Below are 26,066 nucleotides of genomic sequence, written 5' to 3'. Positions count from 1 at the left end.
AGCAGTGAAAGCGCACAGTCCTAACCACTGGGCCACCAGGGAAGTCCCTCTCTTCCCCTTCTTATAAGGCCACCAGTCATTATCAGATTAGGGCTCCACCCTTATGACCTCATTTAACCTTAATTACCTTCCTAAAGGTAATCTCTGAACATGGTCACACTGGGTGTTAGGGCTTCAACATGTGAATTTGGGGGACACAATTCAGTTCATAACTACCATGGAGCAGTGGAGTCTAGAAAACCCTGGGGGCCAGAAAGGAGCACAGGGAGGGTGTGGACAATGCCAGCTGGTGGAAGAGGAATTTACCACCCTCTAGTACCCCAGCATGGCACCACCTGGAGGCGGGGTTAGCATGAGATGGCTTGGGTGGGCTAGAAACTCAGAGGCTAGAGGCCAGCCTGCCAGGGTGGACAGGCTCCTGCAGCCGCTGCCCACTGACCAGTAGTCCCAGGAGTCTCTTCCTGGCTGTCACCAGATGAAAGGGCCCTGCTTGGAAAATGCAGATCAGGAGTGCTTATCTAATGAAGAACACAGACAAAAGTCACAGATGCCGTAGCCTGTTCCAACTAACTTCTGATCGCCACCCCGACATTGGAAACGTTATTTTCAGAAAATAGAAGAAACAGCAGCCATTCCCCTCTCCCCATTGCTTCTCCCTCCTTCTGGCCCAGCGACAGTGGGGAGGCTGGGCTTATGGGGGCTGGGGAGCCCCAGAGGGAACCAGGGCAGTGCCACCCAGCAAGGCAGTTTTTAAGTGGTGGTTTTATTTAAACAAGCAGCTGCAGCATCTGTTTCCCTCTGCATGGGTCCCGGTTTCCCACGCTGGCCCTGGGGCCAGGCCTTGGGTTTGGGAGGCCCACGCCCAGGGGTCATTCAAGCCCTCGAGCCCCGGGGAAGCCCCACGTCTGGGGCGGCCACCATCCTGGTGCCCCCTCTTCCCGGGGCTGCTCAGCTGGCAGTGGCTCAGGACCTGAGCCCATGTAGACCATGCTCCTCAGGCCCCTTTCTTGGCCAGAATCCCCTTTGAACCTCCCCATCCCCAGCTGCTGGGCTCGTTTCCACCAAGTGACTGAAAACCCCAAGGGAGAGTTTCTGGTCAGGTCGCCCGGTTCCACCCACAGGAGGGGAATGGAAAGGAGTCGGTGTGTGGACGGAGCTCTTGGTGACTTGGCGGAACTGGCCAGAGAGGCCCTGAGAAGGCCTGTCTTGGGACACGTGGCCTATGAGGTCCGGCCGGGCACTTGGTGCATCTCATTTGGCGACATGCAGAGGAGCAGCCTCAGTCTCCCAAGCAGCTGGTTTCCTTCCCAACCTAGACACATCTGAGACGCACCAGGGCTCCATCTTCCAGGAAACCATTTACGTGGCTGCCTGTTTGTCATGCCCTGTCTGGCTTCCCACCCTGGGAGAGCTGTGGTGACGCAGGGCTCTCTCCCCTGGTCTGACAGCTCCCTCACCCAGAGGTGACCCTCAGGCCCGATCCTGACCATTGACCCATGGCAGCTGCTCTGGGAGGCCATTTGGGCCTCTTCAAGAGCTGGTGTGTCTGTCGCCCCCTCACTTTGTCTGTTTATTTTTCCGGAGCCGTTTGTGACAGCCCACCATTAGCTTCATCATGGAAATGCTTCCGTTTAAGGCAACTGGGGCATCCTTTTTGGGGGGGGGGGCCGGTATACAAGCTCTTCTGAGATTTCTACACAAAATCCTGCCCTCCTTTATCTGCCCAGGGTACGTGTGTGACGCTGGGCCTCGGCACAGGGCCTGCTCAGCTGGCCATGTCCAGTCCAGCAGAAAGTGAGCCAGCCTATAGGGATCAAGACACAAAGTTCCCAGTCTCTGTTCTTCAACCAACTCTGGGACACCGGGTGTGTGGGGAGGCCTTCGCGCACCTGTTTACCCACCTACCAAGTAAAGGGATTGGATTAAGAGGCCTCTGAGGGCCTTTGAGGTGTAAGACCTCAAATTCCATAGCAGTGAACGGTCTTGCTCCCTGGGCCATGCCACTGGCCTGGGCTTGGCTGGACACAGCACCTGCTCTCAGGAACATGGCAACAGTCAGCTTGCCCCCAAAATCAACTCCTAGTAAGAGAGATGCAATGGGGCTTTTTCTTTTTTTAGAACAGATTTTCAAATAGGAAGGTAGGGATAGAGAGAGCTAAGTAGCCTTTTAGGGGCCAAATACTTGGAGGAGGGCCAGTGGCAGCCCTTTCCTCATCAGCAGGTGTCAGGTGGGCAGATGGCATGGTGTACATGAAGACCCTGGGGGAGCCTCGGGGTGATGGCTGACAGGCACCGAGCACGGCAATAGGGGTCCGAGTGGGTGTGGCCCCAGCTCGTCCCAGGCTGCATCAGCAGAGCCCACCTTGCACGCCCCTCTCCACCTGGGTGTGGCTTCCCTGTAAGCTGGGTGGCTTTTTCTGTGGGCAAGGCTGGTGACGGCTAAGAGTGACCCATGTCCCGTCTGCTGGCAACAGAAAGGCTGCACCTGGCAGCACCACCGGAAATCACAGAGGCTGAGGGGCTCGTGCAGGGCTAGGCTTTGTGGGGCTGGAGCCCTCCCTGCCCCCGGGCTTGGCACGGCTGGTGTCCCCTCTGCCATTCGTCCCAAACCAGACGGCCCCATGCTCAGCGGGGCGACTGCCTGTGGGCAAATGGGCGCCCTGGGCCTGGCCTGTCCCCAGCAGTGCCCACTACCCTCAGGGAGGCCTCCTTGACACCCACCTCTCCACTCCACCTGCTTCTTCTTCCAGCTCCAATGCCCACCCTCAGCCCCAACCCAGTGGCTCCGGGGATGCTCCCAGAGGCTCTGATCACGGTGTTTATTTCTACTGCAGCCATCACCACTGACACAAGTCGTCTCGGGGAACTTTAATGAAAGTGGCAGCTTTCCTTTCCCCTGTGGTGGTACAGACACGGCCGAGCTCAAACTCAGGCGGCTGCGGAGAGACTGCCTGCCACCCACAGCCCGAGGCTGGGCTGCCCTCTGCTCAGGCTCCAGACCCAGACCTAGGGCCCAGACGGCGAGGCATCACTTCTCGTTGCCAAGTCCAGCGGCTGAGCCTTGTGGAAGGTCACGTCTGGCCTCCAGGCAATCACCTGCCCACCGGCTTTGCCGACCCTCAGGCCTGAGTGTCAGACGGACGACAGGGGGCGCCCAGCGACCCAAAGCGACCGCCACCACTGAGGCTCGGCAAAGGAGTGCTTGGACAGCTGAACAAGAAAGAGTGGTCATTCCATCACTAAACACCACGCATCCTACATAAATAAAAAGCAAACAGAGGAAGGAGATGAGGGGAGGGAACGAAAATTGGCACAGACACTGAGAGATTGCTTTCCAGTTTCAATGCGACAGACGCAAATCATGAGACTCCAGGGAAAAAGAAACCGGGGCCAGGTCTAGCTTTTCTAAGTAAAGTGTGTTTCCCCTGTAGAGCCAGACGGGGACGGAAAGCCAGGCCAGAAGAGGCCAGGGACTGGAGGCCTGGGAAACCCATGGATCCCAGAGACATGCAAAGCACAGAGGACCCTGCTCCCCGCCCTCATCCCCCAGGAGAGCAGCACTGCTTTAAAACGGTGGGTCTGCTCTCCTCACGAGAAAAAAGTACAACTAAATAAATACAATATGCAGACTTAAGACCTTCGAGTGACTTCTTTTTCCGTCCCTGCCTCGGCAGGTCTGCGAGCAGAGGGTAGAGTGGCGGGGGGGGGGGGGGGGGGGGAGGCGGCACGTGGCCCCGTGTGCCGCGACCTTGGGCAGGAGCTGCCCGCTGACACACCAGCTGAGCCTTCCCACCCCGCCAGGGACACGGGAAGGGTCCTGGACAGTGCCACCTGTTACTGGTCTAATCGCGTGACAAGCAAACGCCTTTTCCTGAGTCATGTCACCACTTCCCTCCTCCGGTTCAGCTACATCCTCTCTTCCTGCAAGTCCAGCATGGAAGTTTCTTCTCTCCTCGCCCCCATCCCTTTTTTAAAAAAAGTGATGCAATTCTTCACAGACTTGTTTCTTCAAAATACTTAATGGTTTCCCCAGTTCTCTTTCCTCCAAGTCAGATGGTCAGGAGGGTTACCAGGCACATCCTGGCTTCCGCACAGATGTGTGGAGCATGGGGGGCTCTGTCTCTCCACCTGCTTCGGGATGGGAGCCCCTACCCTCGGCCCAGCCTGTTCCTAATCCCCGCCCCCCAATTCCAGATGCTCAGAAGACTTCAGAAGTGGCTCCTGATGGAAACAGAGCTGGCGCTCAGAGGAAGACGAGATGCCACTGGGACACAGATTGTCCACAGAGTACATTCTAACATCTTATTAGGAATCTGAATCTGTTAGGAAAAAAATTAGAAACTATGTATAAAACTTAAAAATATTCAAGTATCAAAAGGCTATTCAGATCAAAGTTTAAAACAAGCTGTCGGTAAGCTGCCGCCGCCCAGAGGAAAGCTTTACAAAAGTTTGCTGAGTGTGTGTAGCAAAGAGCGAGGAATGAAGCGATCGAGGTGGGGCGGGGGTGGGGTGGGGCGGCGGGACACGATTAGGGGAAGGGAGATTTGGGGGCAGATGGGCCACAGGCTGGAGGAGGCCAGAGATCAAGGCCTTTCTGAGCTGATGAGGAGAGTGCGTGCCCGGCGGGACAGTCGGGATGGTGAACAGGATCACTCTCCCTAGACAACCAGCCATAAAGTGCGCAGCCTGGGCTTCCCTCCCCTGGTGCCCGGTCCTGGACGTTACGCAGCTCCGCAGGGAGCTGCCTTCCGAGGGGCACGTGATCAGCAAAAACAAAGCAACAGGATAGAACAGGAAGAAGACCCATTTCTGCACAAATTCTTCTAGAAAGAAAGAAGAGAGGAGGTGAAAGGGGTCAAGCACTACACAGTGTAGATTTAGCTTTTCAAACCCTGTTACAAACAGGAGTCGAATTTCTAAGTCTGGGAAATCGAAACGCCCCCACCCACGCTGGACAGGGCCTGGCCCCTGGGCACGAAGCAGCAGCAGTATTTATTCAAGACACGATACCGAGGGAATCTGCTCTTGTTCCCTTCTCCCTGGAGAGGGTGCATCTCGACAGGTGATCCAGTAGAAATCTTTGAACTCTCATAAGTTAAATTCGTAAAAACCACTCCCTTTGCCTGGTCCCGCCCAGGCCCGTGACCGGAGACACGAGGGCTGGCTTGGGGCGCCCTCTGGTGGTGGCGTAGAAAACCACAGTCTGAGGCCAGCCCAGGGTTCTCCGGCCCCACCGGAGGGGGGCCTGGAACTGTCCAGGCCACTTGGCCTTTTGCCTTGGGTAGTTGTCTCTTGGCAGCAGCCTGGCCCTGGGGGGTGGCCTAATGACTCCTCTAGAAGGTTCGGTTCCCGCTCTGTGGATTGCCCGTTTCCCTAGGAGGTTCCCAGGCCGTTCTGCCGGCATCTTGGAGGTGGAGTTGGGCCTTTAGACTTCGGTGGAGAAGAGGATGCTCTGTCTCTTGCTGTCTGGGGCAGGAATGGCCTCCAGCTGCAGGAAGTACAGCAGCACCTGGACCTGCCGGGCAGAGCAGGAGGGGACAGCGGCTCAGAGAAGAGGCCTTTCCAGCAGAGCCCAGGGCCTGGCGACCGAGGGCCCTCCTGGTGACACGAGCCCCTCACAGCAAGAGATCTGGTTGCCCCTGAAGGACGGCCAGGTGGGGCGGGCCCTGAGAAACCCCACAAAGGTGCAGAGGAAAAAGCAGTGGCCTGGGTCCTCCCCACTCCTCCCTGTCTCGTGGCCCTGGACAAGTCCCTCTCCAAACCTCGGACACCCATCCTGCACAACTCGGTGGGAACCACCGGCAGGATGCAGGAGGGGGCAGACAGAGGCCACCTGTGTCAGGCCGGGTGGCAACGGCCATCGTACCTGGGACATGACCTCCAGGGACCAGCTGTCGGTCATGGAGATGGGTTGGCTGGGGTTGGCAGGGAGCTTGCTCTCCTTGTCTGAGGGCCGGAGCAGCGTGGGGCCGAACACTGTGGCGAGGTTGTGCAGGGACATCTTGTTCACTGTCTCCTTTTCTGCCACCCTACGGAGGGCCGAGGCAGAAGAGCGGGTGCTGCTGTGACACCACTTTGAGGATGGAGGTGGGCGGGGACCCAGGCCACCCCGGGAGGAAGGGCTCAGCCCCAGCTGTGCAGAAAGCAGACCCCACCCTGGCTCTTCTGGGTCAGAGGGGCCCGGGATGAAGAGCGCTCAAGGCCACCAGGTGGTGGGGCCGGTTCTGGGATGGATGCGGGGCGGTGGTGGGGCCGGTTCTGGGATGGATGAGGGGCGGTGGTGGTGGTGATCCGAGCACACCACTCGCCGTGGCAGAGAGGGATGGGGGTGGCAGTGGCTCTGGTACCCAGAGGGGATAACCACAGACTGGGGCAGGTGTAGAGAGAAGGCCCTGGGTTGCTGGGGAGTCTGACACCGGGGAGACAGCGGGGCATGGAGGACCCCCTCCCATTGCTGCCCTGGGGTTCCCGGAGCCCTGAGCCTCCACATGGGAGCTGGGGTTACCTTTTCAGGTGGTCCAGAAGGAAGAGGAATGTCAGCAGGTTGGCCTCCGGGAGTGACAGCAGCAGGTTAAGCATGCAGCTCTCCTTTGCCACGGGGTCTGAGAGAGCTGCAGGGGGCGGGGGGGCGGTTATTTCTCAGGGTCACAGCATGGGCTGGAGGCCTCTCCCAGGGCCCGTGTCGGAGGGCACAGGACAGCCCAGGGCCGTCACCGTCCTGCCTCACACAGCACTGGCCCCCACTGAGGATGCTGTGGTGGGAGCTGGGGTGGGGAGCCAGCCACCCTGGACGCCTTTTCTGAATCTCAAAGGGGTCAATGGCACCAAAGGGACCAGCGGCAGGAGGCGCCGGGCACAGCTGCCCTCCTGGCACACTCGGCCGTTCCCGCCTCCTGTTCGGAAGAGCCCAAGGCAGGGGAAGCCGGGCTTGGAATAAAGCAGCAAGAGTGACAAGCAGGAGGGCCGCGAGGCCCCAAGGCCCCCTCATCACATCACCCTGTGCACTCAGGGGGCCAGGTCCTCTGTTGAATGGCCCTGGAGGGAGGTGCGGAGGCCGCAGCTGCCCCATGCGCCAGCGCCCCCCACCCTCCAGGTGGACTAGGGGTCAGGTCGGGCTTGAAGCCCTGCTTGACGGGGCCAGGACCTAGGGTAGGTGAGGAGGACAGTGGCCTCCAGGACCCCGCACCCAGGCGTGTCCACAGCAGCGCCAGCTGCTGCAGCCTCTCGGGCGACTTGGAGGGACCAGGACAGCGGGCAGCCCGCTGAGGATGGGCAGAGGCCTCTCGGGACCGGCCTGGTTCTCGGTCCCAAGCCACATGCAGGGTTTGGGCTGAAACTCGGGTTCCCTCACCTCGCCCCTGACCCCCCTCACTCACCGATGCCCTCGGCGAAGTTGGGGTAGAACTCGTCGGTAAAGAGGGGCTCAGGCAGCTCTCGGAAGTAGAGCTTCAGCGTCCCGGCAATGGCATTCACGTCCATCTCGCTCATCATCACTGACACGTCCTTGTTGTCTGGGGAGAGCGCAGACATGGAACAAGGCCCACAATGGACCCCGAGTCGCTTCTACCCTCTGAGCCACAGGCTGGGCCCATACTGGCCACCCAAAGGGAGCTGTAACTGTGGCTGGGCCCACACGTCCAGGGCTCCAGGCCAGGCTGAAGTCCCGGCTCTGCCCCCCCTTCCACTTCCAGGACCCTCTGGGGTCTCGTGTCCTTATCTGGCAATTGGGGCAGTTCCACCGGCTTCTCTGCAGCCAGACGCACTGACCCCTGGGCTTTGGTTGGCACCTCTTTTCCACTCCCGGCCAGGGGCAAGCAGGCGGAGCCCCGGTACGAGATGGAGCCGTCCCCACGGAAGCCCCTGGTCTAACTCCGCAAGAGCCACGCCCGTGTGGTCAGGATGGGTTAAGAACTGGCTTGTGCAGAACCTCCTCCCACAGCGCCATTTCCTTCTCGTTGTGACATAAACGGGCACCCCAGGATCTTGGCTTGGGCACTGTGCCCACACCACCATCCCGCGCTGCCCAGCCCGACACTCACTGACGTCAAAAGCCGCCTTCAGTGCCTGGATGTCGGTGGCCACTCCGGACACACGGTAGATGCCCACTTCCTCCATGCCCCGGCGTTCGATCTCCTCCACGCACTGGCGCACGATGTAGGGCACCTTGGAACGCTCCCTCCTGCAGGGGAGGGGACGCCCTCAGTGCCTGGCAGCCCTGGCTCGGGCTGCAGTGGGGCTGATCCCCGCACCTCTCTGTACACCTGAAGCACCCAGGTTTGGGCACACCCAGAGCCTTCTGTGTGTTCTCCCTCTGTTCTGAGATCTCACGATTATCACTGCTTGTATCTTATCGGGGCCTTTCCAACAGCTCCAGATGGCTGGACACCCTACAAGTCACACACGACCTTTGAGGGACAGTCAGGAGGCTTTTGTAAGTGAGGTCAGCCACTGGAAGTCAGCTAAAAGATCCCAGGCCCTGGGTTAACAGGTGACTGCAAGGGTCCTGGAAAGCGGTCTGGTCTCTGAGTTGGGTCAGGGGACCCGATCTCAGCCCTGCCCCCTACCTGCTGTGCGAGAGAAAAATCCTGACCCCTTCAAGCCTGGGGCAGAGGTGAGCCCTAAGCCCAGCAGGCAGCCCGGCCAGAGGACCAGCTCCATGGGGCCGCCTCACGCCCGTGCTCAGACTCCTGTGATTCTACACTTTTCTCTTCCACGTCCTAACAACGGACAATTCCAGCAGCTCCAGGCAGGACGCCGGGGTAAGAGCACTTCAAACACAGGAGACTTGCTGTCTGGAGGGTCAGCTTCAGTCTAGTTTAGTGACTGCATTCGGGAGCCCAGCAAAGCTCTGTCCCTAGACACTCTCACAAGCAGTGCTTCTCTGGGGTACCTGCTGACGGTGCTCTCTGCTCCCTCCCTGAGCCACCCGGAGGTGCTGGGGGGGACGGCTGGGGTGCAGCAGGGAGCAGTGTTTGGACACAAAAGGTGTCCAGGGAGCATCTGACGCAGGTCCCCTGCCTGACGACCAGCGAGGTCAGGGCCCGGCCAGATTCCAAATCGGGGAAGCGAATGGATTCTGGGAGGAGGCGGCCTGTGTCCCTGAGAACTGCCCTCAAACCTACACACAAGCTTCTCCTGGCAACTGACCCGTGACAAAGGGGCAGGGTTTCCATCATTGAACAGGAGGCCTGATCGTGACAAATTCCGAGTGAGGGAAGAAAACCCTGCCAAGCGCAGCTCCACGGGCAGCACGGGAAGGGGGTGGGACACCCCTGAGCTTACGGGGACACCTTTCATGGTAAACACGGGAGGCAGCTGAGCACAGTGCTCCAGGGGCCTGGGAGGCGTCCCCGTGCAGTGACTGTGCACAGAGCAGGAGACCCACACCTGCTCTTTCCTCCAGAAACACCTGGGGAGGGGGCGCCCTCGGTCCTTGGGGACAAGAGACGCATGAGCCCCAACCCCTCACCACTCACTTGGTGACCACGGCGATCTTGACTCCGAAGACGCCCGTCTGTTTTCGGGAAGGCATCCTCTTCAAGCTGAACTCTCTGCTGGTGAACTTGACTGACAACTTCACTTCAATCTGCAGGTGGAGGGGGCACGATCCTCTCACCCTCCTGGTCCTCACAGCCTGTGTTCCCAGGGGCCCCGGGATCTCAGCAATTCTTTCCACCCCCCACCCCCGGGGCGAGCAGGGTAAGGTCCAGGTGGGGGGTGGCCCCTACTCCAACTCAGCAAGAGCCAGGAATGGTCAGGGTGATCTAAGGACCAGCTTCTGCAGAACCTCCCCCAATGACCCCATTGCTTCTCTTTCTTATATAATTCTAACAACAACAACAAAACACTAGAGAAAAAGTATAGAGAATAATATAACAAAAAGATGAATTATCTATCAAATGGTAACATTTTGTCCTACATGCCCAGACCTTTTTTGGTGTGTGGTACTAGTTTTTCTTTTTAAGGTCTAAATCCTTCTGGGGCAGAGTGGCATGGACATATATACACTACCAAACGTAAAATAGATGGCTAGTGGGAGGCAGCCGCATAGCACAGGGAGATCAGCTCGGTGCTTTGTGACCACGTACAGGGGTGGGATAGGGAGGGTGGGAGGGAGGGAGACGCAAGAGGGAGGAGATATGGGGACATGTGTATATGTATAACTGATTCACTTTGTTATAAAGCAGAAACTAACACACCATTGTAAAGCAATTATACTCCAATAAAGATGTTAAAAAAAAAATCCTTCTGGGGCACTGAAGGCTAATCAGGGGTCTTAGTTTCTACGGGCAGACCCCAGGGTCAAGGCCCTGTCTGTCCCCATGATGCCACTGGATTGCCATCTGAGGAGGGATGCTCAGTGCCTGGCGGGTGACTGCACTCCAGCCACCAGGCGGACTCCTGCCTGCACACAGCGATCCTGCCCTACGGTGCCTCTGCCTCCTCCAGCCACATCCCCCCTCAGACACCAGCTCAGGCTCAGCCTCCTTCCGACTGTTTTGGAAGAGACCGGGACCACCCCAGCCTTCGGCAGGAAGCGGGTGCCAACACAGCCCCATGGGTACATACCCCATTCATGGCGATGATGGTCCGCTGCCACTCTCTGTCCTGCAGGGCCTGGGGGTCCAGCTGAAAGCAAGCGGTCACGATTATCAGATGCCCTGGGGTCTGTGCAGAGAGGCCTGGCCGGGCAGCAGCCCAAGCCTGCTACTTCTCCATGTCTAAGTCGAATCGGAGCCAGACCCTGGCCGGCACCTCTATCCAGAGACCAAGAGGGGTCCTGAGAGAGGAGAGGACCTGCTAGAAGCCCCCGGCACCTCAGAGCCCTCCTGCCCCCAGACCTTCGCTGCCTGTAGCCTAGGCTTGCCCCCCGGGATGTCAGCAACAGCTTGGGCCCTGTACCCTGCTCCTCCGGTCCCTTCCTAATGGGAGCTAACATCAGTGCTGGCAGCCCTGCCGTCCTGCTCCCTGCCCCCACCCCCGGCATCAGAGGTGCTTCATGCAGCTCGGAGGAGGCTGACAGTCGATTTAGACACACTTTGGGAAGCCCGATTTCAACAGCATCTTCCTGGGGGTATGTCATCCAAGAGCTGGGGACACTGTCCCGAGCTCTGGCTGTGGGAGCCCGTGCAGGCGGGGTCTCCAGTCCAGGCCGGGCCCATGGCTCAGAGTCAGGCCCAGAAGGACCCGGAGCCCAGCTCCAAATCACGCCACTGGCGAGGGGGCTGGACAAAGGCTCCCTGCAGCCCCTCTCACTTCTATCCCATAGAGCGCTGTCCGAGCGCCGGTCCTCGGGACCCTGCTGTTTAGTGTCACCTGACTGTGCTGCTGTAAGATGCCCTGACCTTCCTGGTCAGGCTGCGTGTCCCCTGTCCACAAGGGCTCCATTTCCCCTGCTCTGGGGAGCACATGTTCTATACCAGCGGGTTGGGCTGGACGAATAAGCACCTGGGAGCTCTTGTTAAAGAAATATCTCCCCAGTCTCCACAGAACTGACGGCAGCACAACCAAAAACTGCCCAGGTGATTCTGGTGTGAAGCCAGGTCAGGGAGCCACCATCCAACACCACATAACCTGGCACTCCTTGCACGGTGCCCCGGGATTTCATCGCTTGCTTTGGGTGATGGTTCATTTCTGCTACTAGAAAGCTGCTTAAGAGCAGGATCACACTTCATGATTGCTGCCCACGCGTGCACCCCACCCCAACATACGGCGGTACTGCGCACAGTGTGCTCAGGACAGCCATCGCCTGTTTATCCACTGCAAGGGACCCGAGAGGAGACAGCCACCTGGGCCGTGTGCAGGGGAGGCAGCTGGAAAGCGAGGCCCCGAAGCCCTACCTCTCAGGTGTGTGCACCCAGGCCCTCCCCCTGCCCCCGCTCGGCACAGAGGTCATCACAGGCACTCCTGGGGGTGAGCCTTCCTCACCTCCCCTCTAGATCCTACTGGGTACCATTCGCAAGGATCTGAAATGCATGGACAGACTGACACAGACAAACAGAGGGAGGCAGAGCATCTCCCTCCTGGGCCGTGTGGTGACAGGTTCTCCTTCTCTTCCAGGAGGGTCTCGGGGGCCACACTCCTGGGCCGTGGGGACCCCACCCTGAGGGGCAGGTCTGTGAGCAGAGAGCAGTCACAGAACACTCCCACACGGTGCTTCCCGACACCCAGCTGGGGTCACACCTCCTCCGGGGGAGGGTGCGTGCAGGGGGGTGACACCAGGGCCCTCACAGCTCTGGGGCCAGTGGAGCTCCCAGCTCTCAACCAGACCAGGTGTGGCGGGAGGGAAGGATGCACACTGCTGGTCCCTCACCCCCAACTCCCGTGTCCTGGCCGCCCAGGAAGGAAGGGGGCAGGCACGGTTCTTCCTGCTCCCAAGGAAAGGGACAGTTTCCCTCCACCGCTGGCAGTTGTAAACAGGGAGACATGGCAGCAGAAAGATACCTTTCCTTTCCCTCCAAAGAACGGTAATCACTAAGCCCCTCTCCCCTCCCCTCTTACCAGGACAGAGACTGGCACACACAGCCCAGCCCCAGCCGACCAGCAGAGGGACAGCGAGGGGAACAGAGCCCGACACCGGGCGGCAGGGACCCTGCCTGGCACCACCCACCCAGGAATCCCCGGCCCACCCGCAGGCCCACCTTGCCCTTGCACACGAGGCTTCGGATGTGTGTCCACAGGGCGGTGCCGCAAGCACACAGGCGCTTTTCGACAGAGGCCACCCGTCTCCGGCCTGCCCGGCTGGGGTGGAGGTACCGCAGGAAGCCCTGCAGGGCGGCTGCACACGGCGTCTCTCGCATCCTCAGCCCTGCTGCTCGAGGGGCTGGCAGCAGGGCAGGGGTGTGATGGACAGAAGCGCAATGGACAGGAGCGTGGCAGGGCAGGAGCACGATGGGCAGCAGTGCGGCGAGCTCCCGGCCTCCTCCAGCTTTTGACCAGGCTTCTCGGGAAGCCCCGCCCCTGCAGTCTAGCCAAGGTAAAAGTTTCCCATCACCCCTGAGTTCTACTTTTTGTTTGTATGGGAAAAACACCCCCACCAGCAGCCTATTGGTTTTGGGAATTCCGATGCGTCATGATTTTCTCCGAAGCCCAGAAATGCCAAGCTTCCTTCTCAAGTGGCTGGTTTCCTGTCGGTGACTTTGGAGGCGCTGAGTAACCTGTGTCTGCCCGGCCAGTCTGCTTCAGGGCAGACGTGTTCAGGGGACAGCCCCCCCCACCTCCCCGCAGCCAGTGACCCCATCACGGCAGGCACTGCCGGGGCTGGACTCGGGTGGGAGAACACCCCACGGCCCCCAGAGCACAGCCAGTCGGCCCAGTGACAGGGGGGTTTGGTGCCACCATCCACCCCCAGCACCGACGTCCAGCCCCACCTCCACCAGGCCCCAGAGGCCGGGGCGCGCACTAGCCCCCAGACTGCAGACCTGGGCCACGGCGCTGCCCGGGCGGCTCCAGTGGGAAGACAGTCCCCAGGCTGGCTGGGCTCCAACAAACAGAGTGTGCTGAGCAGAGCGGAAGCAGCATGAGAATAACACAACGGTGAGGCCGCGGCTCGGTTCCGTCCAGCCCCAAACAACACTCAAGGCTAGCACGCTCTCTCCTGGGCTATTGAAAGCACAGGGAAGTAAACAAGTGGGGACCATGGAGGGGAGAGGACTGGAAAACGGCAGTCGAGGGAAAACCCAGGGCCGCCTCACACCCGTCTTCCCAGGAGGAAGGTCCAGGTCCCCGTTTATCTCTCCTAGGGCTGGGCAAGGGGGGTCTCCGAGGAACAAATGTGGGCGGTAAGCCTGGTGGACGGTTGCCCCAAGGTCTGCCTGGAAGACAGCCCTGTGCGACTGGCCAGGGAGGCGGTGAGGATGGGGCAGGTGCTGAGGACCAGGCACTGCCCTGCCTGCTCTGTAGCAGACACGGCCAAACGGGTCACCGATGGACAACCCCGGGGCATCTTCTCACCCACCCCAGCTTGGGCGGTGGCAGGACCTGTCCAAAAAGGAAATGCTGTTCCCTCCTCACCAGCCTCATTGGAGACTGTAGTTTCCTCCGGGAAACTGTCAACATCCAGGACGGTCCAGCGGGGCCTCCCCAGCCCTCCCGACTGAGCCCCACGTGTCTGCACTGTAACCCACTCCCTGGAGTGGTCCCTAAGACGGGACCAGAGACTCCGCCCACGAGGGGAATCTGCTCTCCTGCTTCTCCTCTCACTAGTCTATTCTCAGGAGCTCTATCCTCTACATCTTTAACTCCTTCCTGCCCTTCCCTGACCCCAACCAGGCCACAGCGTCACCCAAAAAGACAAAGGACAGCGCCAATCAAAAAGACAGATGGTAACAAGGGTCAGGGAGGATGTGGAGAAACAGGAGCCCTCGGACACCACCACGGGGACGTGAGCTGCTGTGGCCTTCCTGGAAAAGCAGGGCAGCTCCTCACAAAGTTAACCTTGGCTGCCTGACCTGGCAATTCCCCTCCTGGGTCTCCACACAGGAAGGAGGAAAACATCTGTTAACACACAGACCGTGCACACATTCATGGAGCATTAACCATCACAAGCCCAAGCTGGAAACAACCCAAGTATCCATCAACTGGTGAATAGATGGATAAACAAAACGTGGCGTGTGGATACACGGATGAGATGTGGTCCAGCCAAAAAAGGAATAAAGTAAACGCTCTATGACGCGGGTGACCCTCAAAAACATTTTGCTAAGTGGAGGAAGCCAGTCACGAAGACCACGTCATGGAGTATGGTTCTGTTTATAGGAAACATGCAGAATGAGCAAATCTATAGACAAAAAGCGGGTCAGCCCGGGCCTGGGGGCGGGAACAGGGAAAGGGTTTTGGGTGGATGGAAACATTCTCAAACAGGATTGTTGGTGATGGTTGTACAATGCTGGAAGTTACTGAAGATCACTGACTTACTTACTTTAAAGGGATGCTGTATGGTATGTCAGTTAATGAAAAAAAGATACTGGGTCCCAAACTGGACCACAATAGAGCCAAGAGGGACTGGGTCCCAGCACCACTCTCCCCATAGTGGCAGAGATATGCTTCTTCAGGACAAATCCCAGGGAATCCGTACAAGGATGTGCTCTTGTGGTTTTACATGTTCACAACTTTTACAGTTGAACATCTAAAATCTTCCTCAAATGTTTGTGAAAAGCAATCACCACCCATTTTACAACACAGTCTCACCCCATTCATCTCTGACCACCCCCCACAACCGCACCTCCATCCCCAGGTGCACAAGCGGCCCTGACACGGTGAACGGCCATGTAGACAGAATGTGGATGGTCCTGAGATGATCCTGATGGCAGGTGTGACTCGGGGACTTTGTGACAGGATCAGCTGCCCCCTCCCCATCTCCTTCCTGCCTGACGGGTCTCCAGGGCTCTTATCCACACTTTGGCTGGTGTGTATCTCTCCTGCTAGAATGCAAGCGCCCCGAGGACAGGGCCTCCTCTGTTTCATTCACTGTGGTGTCTCTGTGCCCAGACATACATGCATATAATACGTAATGTAAACATGTACATACACAGTGTTGTGCAACCATCCTCATTGTCCATCTCCAGAACCTGCTCATCTTCCCAAACAGAAACTGCCTCATTAAGCAATAACTCTCTGTCCACCCCCACCCCCACAGTGGCCTCTATTCTACTTTCTGCCTCCATGAATTTGACTACCCTGGGTACCTCATTCAAGTGGAATCAGACAGTGTTTGTCCTTTTGTGACTGGCTTATTTCACTGAGCAGAAGGTCCTCAAGGTTCATCCATGTTGTAGTGTGTGTCAGAACATCCTTCCCTTTTTATGGCTGCATACTATTCCACAGTATGGTCACGCCACATTTTGTTTATCTACTCACCAGCAGCTGGTGGATGCTTGGGTTCTTTCCAGTTTGAGGCTGTCATGGTCTGTGCTGCTGAGAACATGTGTGTACAAGTCTTGGTGGCACTTCCACATCTGGTGATGTTGCCAGGCACTCCCCTGGGCTCCTGGGGCACAATGGCCCAGAACTGGTGGTCGAATGGGGAGACTGACTGAGAGTGGGTATACCTCACAGCTTGGTGATGGCTGGAGTGTGGGTGCCAGGACGCCCCCAAAGGGGCACAGTCGGACCCCCTGGCCCATACCCAGTCCGGGTACAAGCTTCCCGGCTGAAGGAGAAGTCTGGGAAACCGTGTCCCACCCCGAGCCGGCCCCGAGCTGTAGTCTCAAATAAAGCGAGGGTCAAGCCAGACACCCGAGGCCCCAGTCTCACCCATGAGGCTCACATAACACATAAAACATTAAAAAAAAAAAAATCACTTCTGATGCTCCCATCAGAACCTGAGTTGTGAGCCGAGCAAGACACACACAAGAGCAAGGGAAATGGGAGAAGGCAAAATTCTAGGACGTGATATAAAGAAGAGACAGGACATTGCACAGGGAAGTGAGAGAAGGAAAACTGAAGGAAGAAATTCACGACAGCGTGAGGCTCCACTTTCCCTGGGCTTTGCTGACCCTGGTGATGGCCCCCGCTCCCTACCCAGGACATGTTGGGGCACTGGGGCCCAGTGACTGGCCCAGCGACTCCTCAGATCACGGCACCCTGTACATCCCCATGAATCTGGCTGCTCTTGGAGCTTAGGATGTGGTCATCTCTACCCAGGGAACCAGTCCCTGAAGCCCCAGACGCAATGACCCTCAGTGAAGGCATCTGTCCTGACTCCTCCCTCCTCTGACATAACTGCACCATCAAGGCCACCGGCTGCCCCAGGCAGGGCCTGCTCCGGCTCGAGGCCCGTCTGCAGCATCCTCCTTTCTGAGCTCTGGACCGTGAAGCCTGGGGGCAGCTGTCTTCTTGTCCTCGGGCTCCCCGGGGCCTGGCACACAGAGGCCGTCGATCACTAGGGTGGCACAGCGGGCTCCTGGGGTCTGAGGACGGACAGCTCGCTGAGCCTCAGATCTGGCTTGAAGAGGGAGCTCACTGGGTCCTCTACACCTGCCCGCAACGACCCCGGGGCCACGTCCCCACTGGACAGCCTGTCCCTCTTCCTTCCTGGTCACTGGCTGATGCTCTGAGCTAGCCAGCTCACGCACCCTGGGTTCTGGAGGGAGAGTCCCCCACCCTCCTCTCGCGGGGCCTCCGTCTCTCGGAGAGGGAAGCGGGACCTGGCAACTCACCCAGGACAGTCACCTGAAGAACAGGGGCCGAAACCCGAGAGTCCAGCCAGTGGTTCCTGAATCCACCACTCACCAACACCAACAGGAGGGTAAAAACACATGGATCCAGAACCCTAACCTGGGGGACTGGGACCTAGCTCCCCAGATGATACTGACACCTCTGGCCCAGACAGGTGTGTCCGATTTCCATCCCTGGCCCCTTGGGGCCCGCTGACCCCTGGCTGGCTCCCACTTCTCCATGACCCCCCTCGGACACTCTGGGGTGCTGCACTTTCCCCCCCTCACGGGAAGGGCTCTCCACTCAGCTTCCGAGTTAAGGTGTGTACATGGGGCAGGGAGCACCTGGGGGATGTAGGCATGCGCCGCCCCCCCAACCCCGCAGCAGGACATGCAGGGCCACACACCCCTCGCACGTGGCCCGGCTCGGAAGGCACCTGGATTTACTGGGAAAAGCCCCAACTCAGGAAGGCTGGGCCCTGGGAGTCATGGACGCCCTCCCCGAGGTGGACCCCCCATAGAAAAAAGGCATCCGTGGGGGAGGGGGAGGGAGAAAGAGGCCTGGCTGGGGTCCCAGGGTGTCGCTGGCATGACCACCCTCCCCTGACTTCCTTCCTTCTTCTTCCTGAGGATCCTGATTCATAAACAAGGTCCCCCCTGGCCGCCTACAGCCTGAGTCACAAATGCCCCTCCTGCCCCTCTGGGATCCCCCCCAGGGTGATGATGGTTCAAGGGTGGGGTTTCCCACCGTGTCTCCCAGGGAAGCAGAGATGAGGGGGCGGAGCCAAAGCCAGCCTTTTCCACTAACAACAGTGATGACAAATAATAATAATAGCAGCAGCTGACACTGAAGGCCCCCACGCACAGCTCCATGACCCTCACCCATTTACAGGTGAGGAAACGAGTTTGCGCAGACACAGCTATGACTCACCCCAGGTCCCAGGAGGTGCAGTGGGGCTGGGGGACTTGACAGTCTCTCCTTGGCTCAAATCTACAGGCTTCTCAGAGTTGCTTTCCAACTACAAGCATCCCTCATTTTTCTGTGCTCTGCAGATACTGTGTTTATACAAACTGAAGGTTTGTGGCAACCCTGCATTGTTAGATGCTGCTTGGCATATTTCAGCAATAAAGTATTTTTTAATTAAGGTACTTACATTGTTTTTTCAGACATAATGCTATTGCACACTTAGACTTCAGTACAATGTAAACATAACTTTTATACACACTGGGAAACCAGAAAATTCACTTGACTTGCTTTACTGCAGTATATCTGAGGTATGCCTGTAGGTCTTGTCCCTGGGGCATGTCCTCAAGAGGCCAATTTTAGCAAGAATCCTGCTAAGTCAGTTTAGCAAGAATCCCCCATCCTCGCTCAATATCTAACCAACCTCGACATCTGACCAAGCTACTCATTCCCCACCATCCCCTGGTGATGTCTGATCACCTGGGCCTGTCTTTAGCAAGAATCCCATTAGGTCGGCTTAGCCAGAGCCCCCTTGGCCCTGGTGTTACTTTACTACTCTACCATTATTGATGTTCTCAGTCATTTTCCATCTGCTCCCTGTCCCCCGGGTGGTAAATTCCCACCTTTCCTTGTTGTTTCCAGAGCTGAGCTCCATCTCTCTATTTCGACAGCCTCCTGGAATGAAGTCCGCCTTGCTGGTTTAACAAGGCCATGAATGTATTTTTTAACAGAGTCCACCCCTCCCCCCCTCCCATCTCACGTCTGGGTCCTACTGTAAGGAGGACTGTCTGAGGAGCTCAAAGCACCATGGATGGGGAAGCGCAGGCTGGGATCAGACATTGGGAGCAGCAGGGACTCGGGGAGACGCCCCTCAGCAGCCCCCTAACCTCACCGCTCACGTCTTCCCCCGATGGGGCAGGCACTCACCTGGTACCCCCTGACTGTCGGAGAATGCAAGTGTGAGCATAAGGAAATGTTTTGTTTACATCAAAATGTATCAAGGCAGAGGGTTTCCAAAGACGGCTTGACTCAGTAAAGGAGGAAAACGAGTGTCAGTTCTTTTCTCTTTTCCTTTCTGAGACCCTTGGTTACCCAGCGGCAGTGCTTAGAGGCCCCAGTTCAAAGCCCACCACCCCTGGGACCCCAGCCGTGGAGGGTGCAGATGACTGGCGTCAAAGGTTGGAGGAACCGGGGCCAAGAAAAGGAGCCAGGCACCAGCCTGTCAGCTCATCGTAGGCTCTGCAAGATGCGTGTGGGTGAGGGACGCCAGGGCTGGGGGCAGGTGCAGACATGGAGGGGAGTGGGAGGGAGCAAAGGGAGCCAGCCATCCTCGAGCAGCAGAGGTGACGACTAAGGACCAGAGTGATGACCGGCATGAGGCAGGTGCCTAAACACGGCGGCGCTCAAAGGCATCCAGCTCAGGACATTCACGGAACAGCACCGTTTGGGGACCGCCCCAGCATCCATCAAGAACAAAACGGCCCAGCAGTGCGGTTGGAATCCATGGGATTCCATGTAAAGCCAGGAGGGTGGACAAGATCTATGTGGAAACACAAGGCTGGGTCTCAAGATCACTGCGGGGAGTCAATGCACGTGAGCCGCAAGGCAGTAAATATCAGGCAGCACCCACAGGAGCCACCTACGCAGCACCCTGTCTGCCAAGCTCACGCAGGGTGGCCCTGGTGGAGGGAGGGACCTGGCTGGCCACAGGTCCCTGGTTGGGACGCCAGAAATGGGACGACTGATAAATCCTGGCCTGCCTTTCTGCTTTTCCACCCAGAAGCCCAGCTCTAAACCAAGACCCTAAAACTGGCCCAACGGAAACCTGGGCTGACGGGGAGCAAGGAGGGACCATCCCCTTCTCACCCAGGATCGAAGCCACAGGCAGGTCTCAGGTCCAGGACAGCCGCCAAGCGACCCTGGACCAGGAGCCGGCCTTCGTGGACCATCCCCGCCCAAGAGGGGCCACGAGTCCTGCCTTCCCTGTGCTGAGCGAGGCTGCCGCCCTGCTCCCCAACACGCACCCCAACCTCAGTGGGCTCACTAGAGTGTCGTCCCGGACTGGTGTCCCCTCCCACCCCGGGCCGTCTCCACCTTAGGAGAGCCCAGCCCCAGGTGTCATTGGCTTCCTCTCCCTGTGTCTTTGTCTTGCCCTGTGGCGCCAGCTGGTGGGTGGGTGAGGGGAGCAGAACAGGGTGATCAGAGGGGCGTTTTTGCTTTCAGACCTGCTCTCAACGTACAGGGGTCCCTGGAGACCCTGAGCCATCAAATTCCCTAATAAGCTTCCAAGGTGGGGAAGCCAGCAGCGTGCACCTCCCAGGAAGCCAGCCAGCTGGAGTGGTGACTCCCAGACTTGCCAACAGAGATGACGAACTACCCAGGGATGAGTCACCCTTTCTCCTGTCATTCCTGCTGTGAGGATCTTCACTTCCTGCCCCAGGGAAGGGAGGCGGGGCTTCCTGGAGAGCCCTGTCCTCTGACTGGCACCTGGAATGTCCAACCACTCCCCCGCCAGGAGGCCTCATCCAGGGGTCCTGGGGCACCAGGGGGAGTGGGGAACAGTCAGGGCCCACCTCCAGGGCAGGGCAGGGAGGAACCCGCTTAGCTGGGTCCAGTAAGATGCCCCGTAAGGAAAGAGGGTACCGGGGCTTTCTCCACGGGCGGCAGAACCATGCAGGTGAGGCTGCAAGAAGCGCAAGGCAGGTGGTGCAGCTCCTGTCTGCCAAGCAGTGCGAGAGCTGGGGGGTGGGGGTGGGGTGCTTCCAGGGCCTGGGTAAACTGGAAGGACTGAGGGCCCGAATGGCTCGGACCCCTCGCTGGTCCTGTACAGACACTCCTGGCCCACCAGGGGCTCCTATGACAACTCCAGGGGGGGACCTGTGCCCCAGGAGGGATGCAGCTGCACCCCCTGGAATCTGAGTCTAGAAGCCAGAGAGGGGATGTCAGGCAGGTAGACTCAGACTCTCATGCTTTTCCAAGAAGAGGAAGCTCCTAATTGCCAATTGCAGCCCAGGGCACCAACTCAGCGGCCTGCCTTGGGGGTCTTCCGGAAGCCATGGAGGCACTGCAGCCCCACTGGAAAAACAGGTGGATCTGAAATTCCTTTGGGGACAAGACGGGGCATGACAGACACTCAGATAGAGGGGCAGAAAAGGACCCACGAAGGTACCAGCCCAGGTCTCCCACGGCGGATGAGTCAGAGCCAGGCCTGCCTCACCCCCATTTCAGTGTCCCTGAGTGTCAAGTGGGGAAGAACACAGAGCATCTGGAGCTGGGGTGAGTGCGTCCGGGGCCGGGGGACGACTACATGGCGGTGGTGGGGGCAGACAGGACCCTGCGGGGAGCAGAGGGCGGCAGCCTCACCTGTACCTGGCCCTTCCCCATGATCCTGTCTGCACTCTCGCCGTCCTCCTTGGTGATCTTGCTTTTGTTGTAACACTTCTCGTAGCACAGTATCCTCAAGGTCTGTGAGCCTTCCAGCTCGATCTCAAACTCCTGTGGCCCCGAGAGAGAAGGAAAGCCCCGAGTTAACTGGGGGGGCCCCGGCGAGTGGGGGTCAGTGCTGCCGGCTGAAGGGGCCTCTGAACCGCGGCTCCTGCACAGACAGCTCCCGAGCTGCCCCGGGAGGCCCTGCGTCGAGACTCTCCTCACTTTCGTCCCGCGATGCAGACCCTCGGAAGCCACTTCCCTGTGAGCATCACACCGTGGCCCAGTCTGGATGCTTCTGGAAGCTCTGAGCGCCTCTCAAACCTAATCCAAGCTCCTTAAGCCAGCATCTCACAGCGTGGTCCCCGCACCACCTGCACCAGAAGCTCTGGGGTGCTGGTTACAAATGCAGACACTCTGTGGGCTTTGGGGCATGTGTCCTCGGAGGTTCACCAATTACGACAAGTGCCCCACTGTGCTGAGTCAACAGTTGGGGGGAGGACAGGGACAGGGGGACATGGAAAATCTCTGTCCTTTCTGCTCAGTTTTGCTGTGGACCTAAAGCTGCTCTACAAATAAAGTCTATTTGAAAGGGGAAAAAAAAAAATCGATCCAGGGAGGCAACCTAGGCGAGAGAGGGACCTGGGAGGAAAGAATTCTCCCGTAGGTTTTCAAGGTGTCTACTTTCTCCTCCATCACCCCTATGAAACCTTCAGTAAATGCTGCATTTCACACCAGTGCTTTTGCAGGCATGGGTTCTTGCTGGGGAAGCAGCAGGGAGGGGAGAGCAAATATTTCTGAGCCTGAATAGGGGTAGGGAGGGTGTGTATGCCCAGAACCTGTGAGGCCCTGGATAATCCATACACACACAGCCAGGGTGGCCGCCGGGTGGCCTGATGCTCTGAAGCTCCCCCCACCCCATGATCGGTTCCTCGAGCCCCCAGGGCTGCCTCACACCAGAACCCTCTGCATAGTATCCAGAGCCCTGCCCTTGTCGCCTCTGCTGGGTCCCGGCCCTCTCGCTCTCCGCAAAGCCTCCTTCGATGGATCCACCTGGCTGTGATCCCCCCTTGTCACAGCAGACACCAGCCCTTTCCGAATGGGCACCCAGAGCTATAAGGACCAGGTAGTCCATTGGCTCCCCGTGCCCCAGTCCTATGGAGGCGGCACAACTAATAATCACAGGAGTGATGCTGAGAAAAGAGACTGGGGTTCCCTCCAGCCCAGCGAGGCCCCCCCCACACAAGCAGAGCCCCAGCTTCCGGACACTGAGAGGGTCACAGAGCCGAACGCTCATTCCAATTTCTGAGGAAAAACGCCATGGAAACCTCCCAAGGAAACACTGAGCAATAACAAAGGCCTTAGTAACAAGAAGCCCTTCTAAGTTCTTTTTCCAGATGCTTCACCAGCAAAACAAGTTTCTTTGTAACTGGGGGGAGGGGAGTGGAGAATTCTCAGGAACATGGAGATAAAATCTCTATCTCTTGGCATGCCCGGTCCTCCAGGAGATTCCGGGAATGCTGGCACCGTTGCCTGCGGGGAAGCCCTTGGGGGTCACACTCTCTCCCTGAAAGATGTTCCTCCTGATCACCCAGAAGTCGGGCCTCACCTCATTCCAGTTGGGCTCAGCCGTGTCCCTGTAGACGCGTGTCTTGGCTTTATTTACAAAGTAGCCAAAGGAATCCACCTCCAGGGTGCAGTACAGACCTGCAGGAGAGTGACACAGAGAGGGTGACCATGCTGTCCCTTATTACCAATGTTTTTTATAAAAGCAGGTGTTATCTTCTAAATCATAAAAAACAGTCTTGGTTTTATTTTTGTCTTGTTTTTTTTGGCCGCACAGCGTGGCATGCGGGATCTTAGTTCCCCGACCAGGGATCGAACCTGTGCCCCCTGCAGTGGAAGTGCGGAGTCTCACCCACTGGACTGCCAGGGAAGTCCTTGGTTTTCTTTTTAAAACAAGACACCAAACCAGTGGCCGGCAAGGTTAGCAGCACCTCACAACAGTGCGCAGGGAACCAGCACCTCTCAGAACATTTGCTCCCCTGCTCACCGACAGCAGCTCGGTGCTGGGAGAAAAGTGGGTGCAGGGGCGCGGCGTCCATCAGTGTACTAATAAAGTTAGTACAGGGTAAAATGAAAAAGTATTTGTATTCAGACTTATTCACCTCTAGTTAGTGAGAATTTATTCAATAGTTACTGTGTTCCATTCTTTTTTATTAAAAAATGTCTTCACTGAGGTATGAATTGTATACCTTAAAGTTTACCCACTTTAAGTGACCAATTCAATGCTTTTTGGTAAGTTTACAGAGTGGTGTAATCACTACCACTATCCAATTGTAGCACATTTCCATCACCCCTAAAAGATCTCTTATGCCCATTTCTCCCATTCAACCACAAATCTGTAAATTTGTTTTTTATGTCTATCTGAATCTCTTGCTCATTTTTTAAAAACTGGGTTGTCTCAAGCATTGCGTTGTAAGAGTTCTCTATATATTCTGGATACAAGGCCCTGATCATATATACACAGTTTGTAAATATCTTCTATCTTGTGACTCATCAGGGATTTCTTGTTTGGTTTTGTAGCAACGGTGGGAAGGTCAGCAGAACGGTGCCTGCCCTGTGTCCTCCTCCGAGGGACCCTGAGAACTTGGTGCCAGGCTGACAGGTGAGCGTGTGCTGTACCTGGGCTGAAATGCGACCAGCCCTCACCACTCTGACAGCTCAAGTGGCTGGGAGAGGTGCCCCCAGGGGGAAGTATTAAAAGGGTCTCCCTCTGGCTCATCAGAGCGGCAGAATCTCCTCTGCTGACCAGGGTCAGGGTGCTGGCCCTCAGCCTCCTGGCTTCCTAGCAACCTAGGCAGCGTTTTCTGTCTATAGCAAACCCCAGCCCCTGCAATTGCAGGACTCGCCTGCAGGGGGCAGCTCCCCAGCTCGCAGGGTCTGAGCCAGGCGCCGGCAACAGCAGGGTCCACCCCAGGGAAAGCAACCCCACACCCAGTGGGCGTCAGCCAGCACCGCACCTCCCGGCGGTCAGCTGCTTCTCTGGTCCCCGCACCCTTCGGCTCAGTGTCCGGCCGCCTTCCTCCCCAACCCAGCTGCTTACTAGAACTCTGCTTAAAGCCAGTGGCAGAGTGGACGATGACATTCAGGAACCCGTAGAGCCCAGGAGATTCATCATCTGTGCGAGAGACCAGAGAGGTGAGCATCCGTCCTCCTGGGAGAAGCAGGCAGGTGACAGGTTCTGCTTCAAGGTGACCCTCATGGGGGCCCATGTGACTGTCACTTGCTTAGCAGGGGACAAGGCAATGTCAGGAGCAGAAACACACCCATCGTGGCCTCTGTCTCGGGGACCTTAGGATCTAGTTGGGTTCACAACACGGGCAAACCAGGGACCGAGAAGAGACGTGACAGGTTCTCGGGACAGGAGAGGGGTCGGGGAGCATGCCACGTGGATGAGGTGTGTGTGCCTGAGTGTACAAAGCATACCCCTGTGTGTGGCTGCATGTGCATGAGTGTGTGTAACAGTGAACGCAAGATGCAGCACAACCACAGGTGGGGGCGGGCGGCACCAGGCTGAGGGGTGGGCGGGGGGACGGGGAGCAGGACCCAGAGCACAGAGGGCCTGAGGAGCGGCTCGGGACTTGGGGCCAAGTCATAGGTCTTCTCAGCCACCCGGTGGCCGCCACCTGGGAGCGACCACCCCTAACCCATCCCGTCCACACCCTGGAGAGGCTGACAGGCCCTCAGCAGCACACCCAGCCTTGGAATGGACGTCTCTGGTCCCAGGATGGCACTAACAGCAGAAAGGGACAGCGGCCTGGGGGGCACAGCCCACCTTCTTTGTTGATGGTCAGTGGGATGCTGTGGACGGTCTGAAGCTTGACGCATGAGTTGGTCAGCATCTGCAGCTCCACGGACGTCAGGGAGAAACTCTTGAAACCTGAGATGGGGGCACAGGCGCACCAACTGGTGAGTCTGCCCGGCTCTCGGACTCCCCAGGACCCCCATGGGGTGTTCTCAGACGTCCCCCCACTGGGTCCTCAGCACACCCTGGTTAGGAGGACCACAGGGGCCACCTGCTCCCAGGCAGGAGCCGGTAAGGGGCAGGTGAGGCATGGCCCCGGGGGGACCAGGCTAGGCTCAGAGGGTGGGAGGAATCTTTGCACAACGCTCACAAACACAGGGCCGCCCACCAACTTGGCACGACCTCAAGGCGGTTGCGAGGGGGTGATCTGGGGCACCTTCCTGTGGGGCTATATCCCCTGCACCCCCTCCTCTCCACCAGGTGGGGAAAGGGGATTATTTCTGAGCAGACAAAACATGCTGTAAATGGTCTGGGCCCCTGGTTACAACAGGACACCTGGGACAGGAACTCTGGCAGGGCCCCAGGCACTGGCCATCAGAGTCACCAGGAGCGCCCGTCCTGCCCCCGGAGGCCAGTGGCACTGGGGTCTCAGCACAGGCATGAATGACAACCCTGGGGGGACAGGCGCTCAGGACAGGGCAGAGGCGTGCGGAGC

At 58.0% G+C, this 26,066-nt stretch overlaps 1 protein-coding gene across 2 annotated transcripts in view; it reads right to left on the bottom strand.

Moving 5' to 3' along the window:
* Positions 1 to 2,853: 2,853 nt before the first annotated feature.
* The window catches only part of BCR (BCR activator of RhoGEF and GTPase), a 101,561-nt gene continuing 78,348 nt past the window's right edge, over positions 2,854 to 26,066 (bottom strand). Inside the window, exons 13-23 of one of the 2 annotated variants that reach the window (XM_068562530.1) lie at positions 25,382 to 25,486; positions 24,650 to 24,724; positions 23,153 to 23,250; positions 21,481 to 21,612; positions 10,570 to 10,629; positions 9,477 to 9,586; positions 8,040 to 8,179; positions 7,377 to 7,511; positions 6,506 to 6,611; positions 5,867 to 6,029; positions 2,854 to 5,515 (exon numbers count right to left, since the gene is read on the bottom strand). In XM_068562530.1, the coding sequence (XP_068418631.1) occupies positions 5,426 to 5,515; positions 5,867 to 6,029; positions 6,506 to 6,611; positions 7,377 to 7,511; positions 8,040 to 8,179; positions 9,477 to 9,586; positions 10,570 to 10,629; positions 21,481 to 21,612; positions 23,153 to 23,250; positions 24,650 to 24,724; positions 25,382 to 25,486 (1,214 nt within the window). In that variant the 3' untranslated portion in view covers positions 2,854 to 5,425. The remainder of the gene's footprint in view (positions 5,516 to 5,866; positions 6,030 to 6,505; positions 6,612 to 7,376; positions 7,512 to 8,039; positions 8,180 to 9,476; positions 9,587 to 10,569; positions 10,630 to 21,480; positions 21,613 to 23,152; positions 23,251 to 24,649; positions 24,725 to 25,381; positions 25,487 to 26,066) is intronic. The other variant, XM_068562531.1, reaches the window with a different exon arrangement.

Source organism: Eschrichtius robustus, chromosome 14, assembly GCF_028021215.1.
Source record: "Eschrichtius robustus isolate mEscRob2 chromosome 14, mEscRob2.pri, whole genome shotgun sequence".
Taxonomy (NCBI): domain Eukaryota; kingdom Metazoa; phylum Chordata; class Mammalia; order Artiodactyla; family Eschrichtiidae; genus Eschrichtius; species Eschrichtius robustus.
Note: the sequence above shows the minus strand (reverse complement) of the source record. Positions and strands in the feature narration are given on the sequence as shown.